Raw genomic sequence first — 16,531 nt, forward strand, 5'->3', positions numbered from 1 at the left:
TGCTTCGGTATGTTGGAATTGAGCCAGAGTGGGAGTGAGTCACAGAGGGCAACAATGACGCCCCTCTCGCAGAGCTTTAAAAATACAGGACACATCCTATCCAATTATCGAGACAGAAAGGAGGAGTGAGAAGGGAAACAACACGTCGCCGATTGAACTGCATCTGAGGCATCCATACATGGGTCCTGTAGGGGTTTGGGGACTAAAAGGACACAAGGCTCCCAGTGGTTAGCCGCCATGTTGCATGATTCTCTCAACAAAACCACAGGTTTGGGGGATCACTCAACTCCTTCTCCTCACCTCACAGGCAGTCTGCAACCTGTGAGACCTGTCCAAGAGGCCTCAGCACCCCCGTGGCAGTCTTCCTAGAACCTCCAGGCCAGAAGTATGCAATCCTACCACCTCTGCTCCGGGAGGCACATGGCACCAGCAAGGAGCTGAGCTGGGATCTTTAAGACACTGGTCTTAAAGACTCTGCACAGGGGAGCTCAGCCTGGAGTCTGAATCCCCCAAAAGCTACCCACCTGGTTAGGGTTGCTGACATCAGGACAGCTGTCACAGGCATCACCCACACCATCCGCATCCCTGTCCTGCTGGTCACGGTTGGGAACTCTTGGGCAGTTGTCCAGAATATTCTTTATTCCTAAAAGAAAGGAACACTTCCCTGAGTCAAATGAACATTGCAGAGAGGCTTAGAACACGGACTTCTAGGCACTAAGAGAGCAGGCCTGTACCCAGGCACTCTGGGAGTGACTTGTGCTGGGCCATCGTCCCAGAGCTACTACATTTCTCAGCAGTTATCTGCAAATAACATCAAAGGATGGATTCTGAGAGACTTAACAATGAGGGTGACCTGAGGCCTTTCCCCATGGAGTTTTAAATTGTCCAAGATGTCAAAGGCTATCACTGCAACCAGATGAGGAGGTCACGAGGGCGAGGCGGGCTTTTGCATACTTCTGGCCTGGAGGTTCTAGGAAGACTGCCACGGGGGCACTGAGGCCTCCTGGGCGGGTCTCACCCAGGAGAGGGACCTTGTGGGGGTGTGAGCAAAGACAGAGACCTGAGGGCAGGGGCGGTGGCATATCAGAGCTAGGCCCACCATGTCCCTCTCTTCTCAGCTTTTGTCTCACCGTGTCCTCTCATACCGGCAGCCTGTCATTAGTCATGGCAGAAGTGGTATTTCTGTCACAGAAACTGGCAAATGCTACAACTTGGGGGTTTTTTGTTTTGTTGAGCTGGTTTGCCACATACCACTGGATCTGGCCATTGGTCAGGCTTATAGAAGATGAGGTGTAGGTATTCTGGAGTTGGGGGTGTGTGGTGGTGGGGTGGAGGGAATGGGGTATGTTTTTGGAAAGATTTTCCTTTAAGGCCCTTGTCATGTGAAATGTTTTTCAGAAACGATCAGATCCAGTCTGTACTTGAATGACAGTCATCTATGTGTTATGCAAGTGATATGGGAACCAATGTCCTTTGGGGCGCCCTGGTGGCTCAGTTGGTGAAACAGCTGCCTCTTGATTTCGGCTCAGGTCGTGATTTCAGGGTCTTGAGATCAAAGCCCCTTGTGGAGCTCTGCGGGGAGTCTGCTTGAGATTCTCTCTCTCCCCCTCCCCGCCCCCTGCACTCTCTCTTTTTCAAATAAATAAATAAATCTTAAAAAAGAAAAAAAAAAAACGCAAACATGTCCTTCTTCACATCCCGAGAGGCTCCAGCACTCATGCTGGGCTCCAGGGGGTGCCATTCGCACAGCCCAGACTCGTGAAGGCCCCTTCAGCGGAGCCAGGAGCTGGGCACTGCAGCTCTCCTGCCCCCACCCTCTTCCCGGGATAGGCAGGACGTGGACTCGCCTCCCAGGAGACGCTGGACTCTCCGCAGGAGCAGCCAGACCCAGCTGTAGCCCGTGACCCTGCTCAAGGCCCCCTCATTCCACTCTCCACTTCCAGGGCTCTCGGGCGTGGAGAGGATGCTGGAAGAGGTGGTGGGGGAGATATACTTTTTCTGGGAAGACAGAGGCCCTGTCAAGACACTGCTTAAAGTAACTCCTACAAAGTTTCTGGCAATGATGTAGAGTTCCAGAAACATTCAGAGTTAATAAATAGGGGAGTGGGTTATGGAGTCTCCTTCCATTGAAACAAGGTGTCCAGGGGCATGTGGGCTGTTCAGTCGGTTAAGTATCTGAATCTCAATTTCGGCTCAGGTCATGATCTCAAGCTTGTGAGACTGAGCCCCGTGTCCAGCTCTGCACTGGGCAGGAAGCCTGCTTAACATTTTCCCTCTCCCTCCCCTCTCAAGAAAAAAAAAAAAAAAGTAAACAGGTGGGCCAGACACAGATCACGGGGAACCACTCGGTGTGGGAGTCCTTCTGAGTTAGCAATTCTATTTCTGCTCCAATAGAGAACAAAGGCAAAAGGACAAATGAGTCCCAAATAAAAGACAAAGCAAGAAAGGCCCACCGTCTCCATCCATGTCATCATCACAGGCATCTCCTTTTCCATCCCCATCAGTGTCTTTCTGGTCATTATTCAGGACATTCCAGCAGTTATCACAGGCGTCCCCAAAGATATCTTTGTCACTGTTCCTTTGGTCCATGTTGTGGGTCAGGACACAGTTATCCTGAAGGGTCAGAAGACCAAACACTCAGATTCTACCAAGTCCCTCCCAAATTGCTGGTCTTGTGGTAGAGGTGGGTCAACCAGCCTCCGTCCCTGTGGTCACATGCGGTCAGCGCTCAGGACAGAAAGTCACAGTGCCACAGGGTCACAGGTGTGGAAACCAACGCTTGGATGATCCGTGTAAACAGGTGATTTCACGGGCTTTCTTCCACCGTCCCTGGCCTGTGGCACTTCCCAGACCCTCCCGACGAGCACAGACCTGCTCATTGAGGATCCCATCTCCGTCAGCGTCCTCATCACAAGCGTCCCCAATGCCATCTCTGTCTGCGTCTTCCTGGCCAGAGTTTGGCACATACTTGCAGTTGTCCTAGGGAGAAGAAACAGGGCTCAGAGAGACATCTACATCCGACTTGATTTTTCAATTTTATTGATGCCTACTTGACAAAACTCTAATATATGTGAAGCACACAGTGATTATTTAACATACGTTTATATTGTGAAAGGATTCCCACCATTGAGTTAACATGTCCTGCCCCTCACATACTGACCTTTTTCCCCTTGAGAACATTTAAGTTCTGCCCTCCCAGTGAACTTCAATTAGACAGTACAGTGTCATCAGTGAAAGTCACCATGTTACACACGAGAGCCTCAGACCTTATTCGTCTGATCACTGGAAGTCTTTACCCTTTTACCAAGTTCTCCCTATTTCCCCCACCCTCATTTACCTCTGTCTTAAGTCAGAGAGGATTTCAACCTCAATGCTGATGGCACCCACCTGACTTCCTCGTGGATGGCTGCCTTGTGATGTGTGAGAGGCAGCTACGTGAAAAATGCCATTTTCAGTGGAACCCATAGCATCTCTCCCCCAGAGAAGACAGGGCCCTGGAGGCCATGGTGGGTGCAGTTTTTCTCCCGTGTGTCCCCCTTACCTTCTTGCAGTTCCTGGCTGAGCACGGTAGTTCTTCGTCAGGGTAACTGTCGATGTCCACGTCCTTCCCGCAGATATAGCCGTCGCCAGCCCAGCCGACGCCACACTGTGAAGGCAAAGCCCAGCACACGCTCGGGGAGCTGAGCCTGGTGTGTGTGTGTGGTGGGGTGGGGGGGGGTGCTGACAAGGGCCACTGCTCTAAACCTGTGAATCCTTGCTCCCCCGTGCACAGCCCCAGAGGGAGTGTCCAGAGCTATACAGCGCTGCTGGGTAGGACTCTAAAATTATTATTTTTGGAATAGTCTAATGAATCAGAAGTACAAAGGACATAGAGTGAAAACTCCTTTCCATTCCTGTTCCCTTGGCTTAGGCAATCCGTTCTTCCATATACCTTAAGAGATAACACCATGCAGACAGGCGAACAGACATTCTTTTCCTTCTTTTGTCTTTTGACACAATGGAGAGCGCGTATATCCACCGTTCTTTACCTTATTTTAAAAAATTAGTATCGTACCTTGGCGCTCTTTCTGTATCACTCCAAGGAGGCTCATGCTGTTCTTTTTAATGGTCACAGACGCAGGATGCGTAAAGCGGTAGGCGTGTGCCTCCATGAAGTCACCCAGTGCTCTACGGGTGGCTGTCTGGTTTTTCAAAACGTTTTTTTCTATTGCCAACAATGCCACAACAAGGAATTCTAGTACCTTTGTCCTTCTGCGCCTGTACTGGTTTCTCAGTTTGGAATTTCTGGTTCAATGGGTCTTTGTAATTTTGAGTTACTGTTGAAATGGTCTCCATGTGACTGTCTCATTTCCTCTCCCAGCAGAAACGCATGCGTGTGGCTTCTGTGGCACTTCCCTTGTCATTCTTGAACTACAGCCCTTCCTCTGCACTTAACAGTATTCTAGATTAGTTCTCAACAACAACAAAAATAACTTTCCAAGGTGCTTTACCTCTATTCATGGGCTTTTAACCAGAAAAGATTCCCCCAGGTACAGGGTTAGGTTCTGTTCGTCCCTGGAGAAGTCTACCCAAGTATCCTGCCACCACCAGCCACTGATATCACTGCCAGCATAAGAGGCATGAAGAGTTTTCCTCTATCGGATTGTACAACCATGGTCTCCGCTCTATACAATGACGCTACAAGGTTGCTGTGATCCTATGGTACCAGAGACGGCCAGGCTCTTGGGCAAGGATTACTGGCAACCCAGAGAGAAAAGATATGGTTCCCTCTACGGTGCCCTGGCATGAGGTGGGACCCGGGAGCTCAGCCCAGGACCGACCAGGATAGGCACCCGTGGGGGCAGGGTGGGGGGGCAGGCAGGACCCCAGGAACACAGAAGAGGAGGACCTGGAAAAGAGGAGGGAACCAGAAAGGCAGGATGGGGGATGGGGCAGAAAGTCTGCAGAACAGAAACAGGACCAAGGGAAAAGAAACTTTCCGTGAATAAACGTTAAATTTCTTGGCCTTGCTAATCGGAGTATGGTGATTGAAGACCAGGGACTTCCTAAGCGGCACGCTGCCTGTTCTCAATCATCCAGGCGCTCCTTCTGCAACCAGGGATTTAGAAGGCAGGAGGCCAAAGACGCCCCTCCCTATAGGGCCCCTATTTCCACTCAATTGCTTCAGCCAGCCTTCAGAAGGCCTGGAGAACTCAGCCAAGGGGTAGGGTCCTTGACTCATTTTAATGAAGGAAAAATTTCCTCTAGGAACAAATACATTTTTAATGAGCCATTTTCTGGCAGATTAAATTATTTTCGTAGTCACACCAAGTATATTAATCCTTTCCCATCTGTCGTTGTGCCTTATTACAAATTCAAAAACATATTAAGATCCCCATCACCCACCATCCCAGGGAAGTCATTAATTTGTTCACAGAAAATTAGGATTTTACACACAGATTCACCCTCGCCTCTCAATGGTAATAAACATGCCCAGGCAACTGGAATTAGGAAAACTGTGGGGTTTCCCCCTCTGACCCAGCTTGCTCCTTCATCAGGACGTTGTTACAGACTATCTGTGCCGCCAGAGGGAACGGATGCTATTATTATATTTCTTTCTTTAACTTCGGCCTGATTCTTCTCATTTTCCCTATTTGAAAAGCGATATGCTTACTGTAGAAGATTTTGTGAGCCTAACGTTGAAGAAGCCTGAGTTCGAGGTAGAAAGAAGGGTCAGGAGATCACTGGAAACCTGCAGATCCCAGAACGGGAAGGGCCTGCTGCCCAGGGCCTGGCCTAGCGGGAAGGAAGGTGAGGGCGAGCAGCAGGGGTGGCTGCTGTCTCAGCACCTCGAAGCCCTGAGGACTCTGGAGCCTGGGATTTGGGAGTGGAGGGCAGGCACAGGCCTGCTTCCTGACCTACGGCTCCCCACACCCCTGCCTGGCGAGGCACCAGCATCAGCCTGTGACCATCCCGCTCTCTCCTCAGCCGCCTCCTCCCCAGATGGGCTCCAGGGGAACAGAGAGGGAGGAGAGTGACCGTCCACTGAGCTATTCCTGAATCTGGGTGTAGGCGGACACAGAGTGGTGCGGCGGGCCCCCTCCTGCTTCCTGAGGGGAGACAGGGGCCCTTGGAGAGTGTCTGGCAGCTCACCCCTTCACTGTCCCCTGCTACCTGGAGTAATTCTGAGGACAGTTAAAAAGAACAGCAGGGTGCTCCTTAGTTACCCAAACAAATAAGGGGGTATGGAGGGAGGGAGAGGAGGCTCCTTCCCAGCTTGCTGCTCGCTTCTTGGCGCATCGCAGTGGGTGCCTGGGAATGGAGGGGGGCTCCCCTGCTGATGTGCCCGAGGATAGGGTGTCGACCCCTGGCCGAGAGAGAGAGAAAAGGCAACTGATGTGAGATGGGCTTGATACTGCTCTCCAGGAGCTCAGCGAACCCTGTGACGGTTACAGTCTGCTTCTCTCCATGGCAATGTTTTCACTTTTGAGTACTTTCTTCCGGGAATCAAGCAGAACCCGAGGAGGGGCGGTATTTAAGATGGAGGAGGAAAACCTGGTAAAGCAGGCGACAAACAGCTCACCACACATGTCACATCGCCGTGCCTCTCTTCGATGCACTGCGCATTCACGCTGCAAGGATTCAGCTCAGGATTTCGGCAGTTCCTTTCGGTTTTGCACCCCCTTGTCTGATCACCCGTGTACCCTGGTTTGCAGGGCCCACAGCGGTAAGATCCCTGCAGGGAGCAAAGATCAGACCGTGAGCCGCAGGCTTGGAACCATGAGCAAAGCTACCGCGATCGTGGTTTTCACACGTACTCGATGATGCCCGGAGGACGCGACCCCCCTGCCTGCCTCTCCGTGTGCATGTCCCTCTCCTAAGATTGTGGGAATGCAGAAGAAGATGCCATCAGTCAGGGAGCGGCAGTGAGCCACGCAGATGTGAGGGAGGAAGGCTGGAATGAACCACTGTCACTGGCCTGCCAGCTCCAGTGTGAGGACAAAAGGGGAAAGGACTGATGGCACCCGTGAAGCTCTGGGAGGCGGAGTGAGGATTTATTCTGGGGACAAGGAGGTGGTTTGATTGAAAAGCAGGTTAGGGGGGGAAAAAGGTTTTTGTTTTTTTTTTTTTTAACCACTCCTTTGGCTTTTTTACAACTGAGTGATGGAGAACAGGTGTGCAGGGAAATGTCAGTAGCTTTGCCCTGAGAATTCTCGACGAGCTAGGCGGCGCCCGGGGCAGCCTGGCCAGTGAGCTAGCTGTCGGCTCCACAGCAACGGTTCTGCCTGGGCCAGCCATGACTTCATGGTTTTTTAAAACAGCTTGACTGAGATCAAATTTACATTTCATGAAAGACATCCGTGTAAAGTCTACAGCTCATCGAATCTGGTCACGAGCAGCCGCCCACTTGCCACGGCCAAAGTGTGCTCTTTGGTGGCCCTTCCTGACCTGTCAGCCTCACGGGACGGCTCCATGAGGCCAGGTCTCACCTTTTCTTTGCTCCTGCTCTTTTGCTTCTGCCCCTTCTGGGGTTCGCTGGAGTTCTACTTTCTAGAGAGTTCCACTATCCGGTTTCCCTCCCCCAGGTGGTGTGAGGGATTCCCTTCAGGTCAGGGTCTCCCAAATCGATATCTGCACACAAAGTGAGACAGCCCTGGGGAGAAGCCCAGAAGCAACGGCCACAGAGTGTGTGGCTGAGAACACAGGCTCTGCGGCCTGATCGGAAGCCTTAGGAGATGGTGGCCTGGGCCCCGTTACTTTCCCACAGCTCAGTGTCATCAACTCTAAAATGGGAACAACAGTGCCTAGAGACAAAATGATTGTCAAGATTCAAATATGTGACTTGTTATTTATAAAATGCTTTTACATACAAGGCAACTAGGAACCTAGAGATGGGATAACTTTCCCACGGACCTCAAGGGGGAAGCTGCCATTTTGTCGTGGACTCAGTGGCTCTCTTGTGGACAGTTTACTGGGCCACACCTCTATCCTGCAATCAGTGGACAAGAACTTTCAGAAATAAAACTGTACTAAATATATACATTCTGGATCCCCGCCCCCAAGGGCTAAGCATTTTAATACAAATGACTTTTGAAAAGATTTCTAAAAATAGTGAACACTCTTTGGGGATTGCATCATCACCAATAAAATGCATATTCTGAACCATATAAACTCAGAAGATCTTCACATTTTTAAAATACAAGAACAATGGTTTACTCAATAAATTTTTTTTCTGAAAGCCCAACATGGCAACTTTGATTAAAGTCTGGCACTTATAAAATTTTCTTATATAAAAATTACTTATAAGATTATTCTTACACGGAAAGTTCTTTTTCAACATGAACTTTTACCTTCATTTGCCAATCAGATGTATTATGCCCATCTGTTCTATCTGTTTTGGGGTTATGATTCATATACATACACTTGTTTCAATAACTGGTCCACTTTGATAATATCCTCCATGAAAAAATACTTACCAAAGTGTTAATACAGATAGAATTGAGAACGCATGCTCCATTTCGACACTCATCAACGTCGGTGCAGACCTAGTGCGGAAAAGTTTAGAGAGATACTCTAAGCAGAAATGCAACTAAATTTTGCTTTGTTTTGATAGCTTTGTGTGAAGGCATGGAATTTCAGGTACAATGCTAACGGGAGCATCATTTTAACCACCTCCTTGTGTTTGTATCACTCTGTACTTAACCCTGTTTCAAGTGATAGCTGCCGACCTGGTATTTCACAAGTAGCATGGTGTTGACATTAGCCAGGGCCCTGGGGATTTTCCTACTCCAGGGCTAATTTTTCTTTTAATTTTCTGGCTTCTAGTCCCACATTATATGTGTAACATAGATTTGAAGCTCCTAACAGTATGCCGTACAATCCTGAAGCATTGATTTGTTGTGGGCAATTTCCCTTTTTGCCCACCATGTCCCAGAGATGACATCCAGCTTCCTTGTCGCTTGTGAGGGCTAGTGGTTTTCTCATCTCCTTCTAATGGGTAGGATAGCACTTTGAGGCTGGGTCTTTCTGAAGGGGCGTTAGGACTTTCCCAAGGTGTGCACAGAGGCTCAAACCCCGGATCCTCACTCCTAGGGCCGACACCCAGCTCCCATGTCTCATGAACTTGAATTTGTTAGGCTGTGGCGAGTTGGCTCCCTTCTATTTCAGTTCCGTCTACCACACTGTTGGAAATCTTACTAGCTCATGTAAAGCACTATTTCATTTTGTCTATTTTCCTGGGTTTGGCCTTGGAGATTTTGTCTTTAGAAGAGAGGAAGAAAAACTCTGGGTCATTACTCTAACGGCTTCTTGTCACTCCTATGTGTCCAGCTTGCCTCCTTTTTCTAGTCTAAAAAATGATGCCCTCTAGAGTCCTCTGATAGGCAGCTAGAAGATAACGAACCCCTGCCCTTCTTCAAACCTAATAATTTCGCTAAGGTAGTAAAATATATTTATAGAACAACCATTTTCAAGGGCTGAAAACATCAAAAAGAATTTCACAGTCAGTCAGTTAAATAACGGCCAGGATATAGTAGAACATTTAGAAATAAATGGAGACTGTCACGAAGTGCTCAAGTGCTTTATGGCAATTTATAGCTTATAGAAGAAGAAGGGGGTTTCCTCAGGGGATTATTTCTACTCTTGAAATCCTCTCATCTCTGAAACAGCTTCTTATCAGCCACGGTGACTCTATAAAAGTGACCTAATTTTTCAAAGCTTTTATTTGTTTCCCTGATTCTCAAGTTATTCTGCGGGACAAAATGTTCAATGGCTAACAGAAGAGGCTGGAAATCTCGCCGCGTGTTTAGTATTACCTAACTCACTGTTCTCCTAGCGATGCTCTATTATCCTGTCTTAACAGCTTCCTGTTAACTAGGACATGATGAACATAATTGCTCAGAAATGAGTCGGAGAGCGTCCTCATTTGGCCGAGGGCCCTGTGACATTCCACGTGGCCCTGGCTGTTCAAAGAGGTTATAATGAAAGAGGGGGTAAACCAAAGTTTTTCTGTTGGTAATTCAGATTAAAAAAACGAATAGAAAGACCATCACTTCACCCCACCTGCTTGTTTGACTTGGCAAAACTGATGCCGACACCCTGTACCACGGGCCCGGTGAAGCCCACCGGGCAGGCCTCACACCGGAAGCCAGGAGCCAAGTTCACACAGCGCACGCCTGGGTAGCAGGGATGGTATTTGCACTGGAAAGGAAAACAACCAAAACAAAACAAAAAACAAAACAAAAATAAAAAACAAAGTCTTGAGCCTCACAGGGAAAACACAAACTTTCATTCATCTACTCGGTTGTGCTCGTTTGCCTAACCATCCATTAGTTGGTGCCCAAAATGGTAAAAGGAAATAAAAGCTTCTATTTCATAGTTACCCACAGAATCCCAGACACACACAGGATGGGGTTAGATTTCAGTGGGCTTTGCTGAATCACGGGAGAATGGCATGGCCAAGTGAAAAGGTCCTTCCTTCATGATCACCAGTCTACCTCCCAGTGTCAATTCCCTGATATTCTACCTTGTAATAGAAAAATCACCACGAAAGGACAGTGCTCCGGGGCCACTTGTTAGCTGGCTGTTAGGTGAATCCAAACACACTACTGGGCCAACTTCTCCACTGAAGGGATCCAGAGAAGACTGAGCTAGGGCACTTGTGTTTTTGTAAGATGTGGTTTCTATCAGGGCTGTGCCTGCCTTCATGTCCTCTCAAGTCCACAGCTCTTCCAAAGCTCTCTGTGGAGTCTAGGAGACTGGTTCTTTTTTTTTTTTTTTTTTCCTAACCACTTCAACTAATGTAAAAAACATGACCACTTCCTGCACTTTCAAAAGGAGGAAAATTCCAGCTCACAGATAGAAACCAGATGCAGTTCTGTGACACATGCACAATGATTCTCCAATTGAGGGATTACTACAGACCATCTTAATTGCTTACTACTGAGGAAGTAATTAGCCCAGTGCTACCATAAGCCTGCAGAAGCTGTGTGTGTGTGTGTGTGTGTGTGTGTGTGTGTGTGTGTGCGCGTGCACCCCTAAACTCCTTGCATGCCCCTTCTTTCTCCTTCTAGCCCTCCTCTGGCCTGGTGGGAAGGGAAAGGCATATTCTCATGGTAGCCTTGCTACCCATGTGAACAGTGCTTTGGGATGGGACTGAAGACTGGCTAGCTGTGCCCTTGAATCAGTCTCCTGCAGAGGTTTTGCAAGCCGGCCCAGCAGCCTGTATTCGCTGTATGTGTGTCTCTGGCTCCGTCCTTCAGCACTTCTGATTACTCACGGATTACAGGACCTGCTCAAACAGGTCTTGTTGGTTTGAGATGCCCGTCTGCACTTCTAGTTTAGGAAGGCTGAAGAAATTAGTTGCAAGCCCTGAAATACACCCTAACATAGGTCTCCCCCGCCCCCCTATGTAGAAGTGTAGAAAAAATCAGAACTGTAATGCTGATCACACAGGAGAAATAATCAGTGTTGGAAGCACCGATGTCCGCAGGGTAGCAACACAACGGCCTGGGGGATGAGCTGCAGACAGAGCGAGGAGACATGATCCATGCCGCCATCACGGTGCGTCATGCCTGCTCTGTCCCCCTGCTCACGGTCGCTCGTGCTCTCTAAGGGTTCACGAGGGTGTAGTTATGTCACCTGGAGGACACCCCAAGTCATCCCTTCATCATCCACCTGGCTGCAGGGTGTCCAAGACACTTAGGGAGCCCCCACCCCGTCGAGGTGAACTATTACCTCATCGATATCAGAACAGGTGACCCCGTTTCCTGTGTAGCCGTCAGGGCAGGGCCCACACTGGAAGCCGTCTCTGGTGTCCGTACAGCGGACTCCGCGGAAACACGAGTTGGAGTCACAGCGGCGCACGGGCGGTATCGGGGGTGTCGCGGGGGCGGGGGGAGCCGGGGGCATCAGTGTGTTTGGGGTTGGAGACTGAAAGCTGAGTGGACCTAGAGAAAAGCAATAATCCGTAGACCTACTGACCACCAGAAACACACAGAGCTGATACAAAACGAAGTTTGGTTTCCCAACGAGCCCTCCCTTCCCTCCGACTCAGTGCCAACTGTCCAGAAGCCACGGTCAGTGTCATCTCACCCAGGCCCTCCATCCATCCTCACCTGCCCAAACAACTCCGAACAAAGCAGCTACTGGAACAGCACTTACCGCAAGCCTGGCACTCAGCTATAGTGTTCCGCAAAAATGATGTTTCCTTGACCTTGAGAAATGGGGAGGGAAAAACAACATGGAAAAGGAGGATCTGAGACGGAATCTGGGGACAAAAGCATTCCCTGGTAGCAATCTAGTAAACACTTGTTAAAGGAGTGCTCAGGTACTCCTTGAGGGCTCCCTCTCTGCTCCGAGCCACGAGCCATGGTGTTTCTCACACACCCGACCCCCATTTCCAGAGCCCTCCTAACAGACCTCCAGGAAGCCGGGCGCACGGGGTGCCTGAGGTCGGCCTCCCGGCCCGCCTGCCGACCTCTGTTGCCCCTGCAGCGCTGCTCGCTCGTACAATGAGCTGCTCCAGCAGAACCAGGGTTTTCTGATGCTGTGTCCTCGCCATTACCTGCTGTCTCAGAAGATCCTTCACCTCTCCCAGTAGCTGGTTTAGCTGCATCATTTGCCCCAGGAACTGCCGATTAAAGTCTCCTGTAGCAACAGCAAAAAGCAAAGGGCCTTCAGCCACGAGCAGACGCTCCTCCAGCGCCTCAAAAACCGGTGACTTCCCAGGGAACCATCACAACAATATCTAACGTACAGGAATTTAATTTGGGGTTATTCATCTAATTCACCTAAAAAACGATACTGAGGCCGCTGGCTGTTAGCCCAGATTCCTGAGCTGTAAAAACAGAAGTGCATATTTTCTTGTGCTGGACTTTGGCACAAGAGACTGATCTCTGTAGACACATCCTATCGGGGTTCTCTGCCGAAGTCCCCCTTTCAGGGGTGGGACCCAGGGCCCTCGGGGCCTGAGACTTTATCTGGACTGATGGAGGTGTGCCACCCGCCCCAGAGCCCACACCTGAGCTTGCTGTGGCCAGCGGCTCACTCTGCTGCAGGAAGCAGTCCTGCAGGCTGGCCGCCTGGAACAACGAGCCTCTCACCACCAGCTTCAGCTCTTCCAAGAAGTCCTGGAAGAAATCACATCCATACCACACGCTGCTGCCGCTGCTCAAAAGCCAATGTGCTCACATACTCACACACTTTTCCTAACAGCCTAAGTAGCCCTGTATCCTTGGACTCTGACATCTTACATAATTCTGTGGGTTTGATTTTTTTCCTGAAACCTGCCAGCCCTATCCTCTTGACTGAAGCAAATATGGAAGGAGCCAACAGCCTAGGAACATGTGAGCCTCCAACTTGGCCTGCGGGTGCATCAAGGTGGATCTGAGGAGAAGAAAGGCTTTAAGTTTCATGGTAAACAAGTTATTTTGTGTCAGGAGCCTGTTAAGAATTGTCTGGCATTTATTTATGGAGCTTAGACTATAATAAATAAGATACTGATCTCAATTTTAAACACGACTTTTTTAGGATGTCTTAGCTCCAAGTTTTAGCAAAGTCCCTGATCATCCTGGGCTAGGAGAATGAATAAGCAGTATACTCTAGGGTTATTAGGTAGCTGGGATCATATTTTTACATTTTGGGTTGATATCAATCATTTATTGTTAGTCACAAGGTCAATTTCCTTACTGCTTTATCTTGTAACTTTTAATTGGACCATTATATATTCATGACAGAAAGAGTTTATGTGAATTACCAATGTAAAGTCATCACCCTTAATTTAAAAATGAAGATGCTGAGGATTTTCAGAGCTCTACTTTTTAATTTAGTCAAGTTACAACGTGTACAACACGTGTTATATAATGGATATTGTTTTGGACGTCAGGCTATGAGCTCTGTGGGGGCAGGCCATGACTGTTTTGCCCCCTATGCTTTCCCTAATGCCTAGAATATATCTATTTGTTAATTCACTGAATAAATGAGGTGACTGTGAAGATAGAGTGTGAGGATCTCTGATAGTCTAAGGATTTAGAACTTCTAAGAAAATTCCAGTAAGTACAGTTTCTGTTGACCCTGTCATGGCTGACTCCTGGCTTTTGGAAATTGACTTATTTGGTGGTAGACATGAATTTCTGAAATGTCAGTGACACAATTTCTATCATTCTGATTGTTTGGGCTACCCTAGGGTTTCAGAAATAAAGTTCTGCATATCTCTTTCTTCACTATTTTTTTTTCCTATGGAAATCTATACTAAGTATGTAAACATCTTTCTCTATTTTCCTGCAAAAACAAAACAAAATCCTTGGATTTTAGCTTTCTTGAAATTTCTGCTTGAAGATGCTTCCTATTTTCCAAGCACAAAATTCTAGTATCAGATTCACAGTTTTTACATCATTATGTAAAACTTCTCAGCATTCCTAGTTGTAATGGATATTACTATTTATTCCCAGTCTCTTTGTACAAAGGGCTCAGAGCAGCTTGTAACTAAAGCACACATAATAAAATAATAAAACATAAATGCAAAGTGAGGATTGAGGTACAGAAAATAACATTATGGGCCATAACAGATGAACACAGTTACTGATTTTGGCATTGACTTCCATATCAGATAAAATCCAGGAACTATGACCAGTTATAATTATAATTAATGGAAAGGACAAAGAATGCTAGTTCTTCATAGGAAACTATCTCCTAACACAAATTTTTAAAAGAAATACATGTGGCAATTTTTACAGTAGGTGCCATGATATAATGAAAAATACCATCAACATGGCATAGAACAGACAACAGACATGATGGAACTTTCAAAGCCTCATGGAACTAAGTTGGCAATGAGGTCCCTTTTGTTAGGGATGCTCTAATAAGACCTTTGAAAAATATTGTTTCTAAGTTCTTGGCAGTTTCCAATCATTCTTTATCATTTTTGTTAAAATAATAAATACTATCATTATAGAAAGATTAAAATTATATCATCCTACTGCCCTAAGATTTTGTTTTTGTTGTTTGAAATAATTTCCATGCCCAGTGTGGGGCTCGAACTCATGACCCCACGATCAAGAGTCACATGCTCTACCAACTGAGCCAGCCAGGCGTCCCTTAACCTTGTTTTAATTTTTGCTAATCCTTTTCCAACTTTGCAATTATGTCAAAAAGGTCTTCATTTAGCATCTAAAGCAGAAGCTTTCCATTTTAGCTTCCCATTAGAATCTGTATTTTTAAAAATACCTACACCTTGGCACCATTTCAATAGATTCTGATTCACTTGATCCTGAGGGTAGGCCCTCTAGCAAGAGTTTAAGTTCCCCATGTGCTTAGAATTATGCAGTCCGACCCACTCGTGACCTCGGCACATTCCTCTGCCTTCCCTGAGCCTGGGCAGCCCATCTTTCCAGGTTGGAGAATGGTTTGTGGGTTCCTACCTGTGCCTTCCTCTGGAAAGTCCTCAATTCAATGGACTCAGGACTCTGGGAGGGCCTGGAAAAGGCTCTGGGGAGATAGCGCACAGAATCCACTAGGGTGCAGTCCACATAGAGTTCTACAGAGCCAGCCCCTTGCTGCAAGTTGCTCAGTCTCAGGAGGACCCTGTGCCGCTTGCCATCTGCCAGCTGCAGGTTGTTGAAAACCACCAGATGAATCTTCCCGTCATTCTTCAGGTAACGGAGGATGGCTGGAAGCAAGCACGTATCAGTGAATGATGAGATAAGGAGAGTGGGGTTTGGGGAGTGAGGCAGGTCTCTGCTGAGCCTCTAGGTCACAAGGCCCGGTTACAGAAAAGAATCCAAGGAAGCTGGAAGCAGAAATATTCAACATCTTAAGTGCCATCCACATTTAATTTCTATTCATTGCAAACTAGCAAATTGGAATAACTCCAAATGACAAAAGCGAAGCTCAGGAAAGGGAAGGCACTTGCTCAAGGATGTCTTAGGTGGCAGGACCAGAATTTGAAACTGACTGTGGCTTATTCCATGACTAAAAGAGGGTGATGTATGGATAGGCCTGTGTAAGCATATACCGAATGGAGCAGAATCTGTCACACTGTCCCTCAACAACCCATCTTCGGTTTAATCTCAGAGAACCGAAGATACCCATGGTCGCAAAAGAAGGACTAGAAGAGGATCCATCTCCTCATTTTCTCTTTGTTTTTTCTTTTTCTATGTAGGTAGCTATCTATTCACTTAGCTTATTAAGCTCAAGCATTTTCACTTTTTTGTTAAATAAAAATTCAGGCATATTTTAGGATTCTGGTTTTCTGTCTGGTTTTACTCCATTATGGTCTTGAATTTATTGAGCCCTGAGCTAAAAATCTATTCCTGGCTGCTGAGCCTTTGGGAGTAAAGCCCATTGGGTGAGGTTTGCTATAAAGACCAAAGTGAATTGCTTCCAAGAGCTTAGTGAGCCTACCAAGAACACCTCCGGATCCATTCAAAGGTACTGTTGCCAAACCCAAGTTCATTACCAGAAACAATCATTTCAGAAATATATAAGAAACATTTGGCACAACACATAGGTAAAAAGAGAGGGTGGGCTGGCTACTTAAATTATAATATAATCA

General features: G+C 47.5%; 1 protein-coding gene across 2 annotated transcripts in view; it reads right to left on the reverse strand.

The window, feature by feature from the left end:
- Positions 1-16,531, reverse strand: part of THBS4 (thrombospondin 4) — a 42,988-nt gene that overhangs the window by 8,817 nt on the left and 17,640 nt on the right. For both annotated transcript variants that reach the window (XM_046001211.1, XM_046001212.1), the window contains exons 3-14: positions 15,399-15,646; positions 13,001-13,109; positions 12,545-12,627; positions 12,142-12,193; positions 11,716-11,927; positions 10,042-10,179; positions 8,457-8,525; positions 6,563-6,715; positions 3,542-3,646; positions 2,872-2,979; positions 2,454-2,613; positions 525-643 (exon numbers count right to left, since the gene is read on the reverse strand). In XM_046001211.1, coding sequence (XP_045857167.1) covers positions 525-643; positions 2,454-2,613; positions 2,872-2,979; positions 3,542-3,646; positions 6,563-6,715; positions 8,457-8,525; positions 10,042-10,179; positions 11,716-11,927; positions 12,142-12,193; positions 12,545-12,627; positions 13,001-13,109; positions 15,399-15,646 — 1,556 coding nt within the window. The remainder of the gene's footprint in view (positions 1-524; positions 644-2,453; positions 2,614-2,871; positions 2,980-3,541; positions 3,647-6,562; positions 6,716-8,456; positions 8,526-10,041; positions 10,180-11,715; positions 11,928-12,141; positions 12,194-12,544; positions 12,628-13,000; positions 13,110-15,398; positions 15,647-16,531) is intronic.

The sequence above is a fragment of the Meles meles genome, chromosome 3, assembly GCF_922984935.1.
Source record: "Meles meles chromosome 3, mMelMel3.1 paternal haplotype, whole genome shotgun sequence".
Taxonomy (NCBI): domain Eukaryota; kingdom Metazoa; phylum Chordata; class Mammalia; order Carnivora; family Mustelidae; genus Meles; species Meles meles.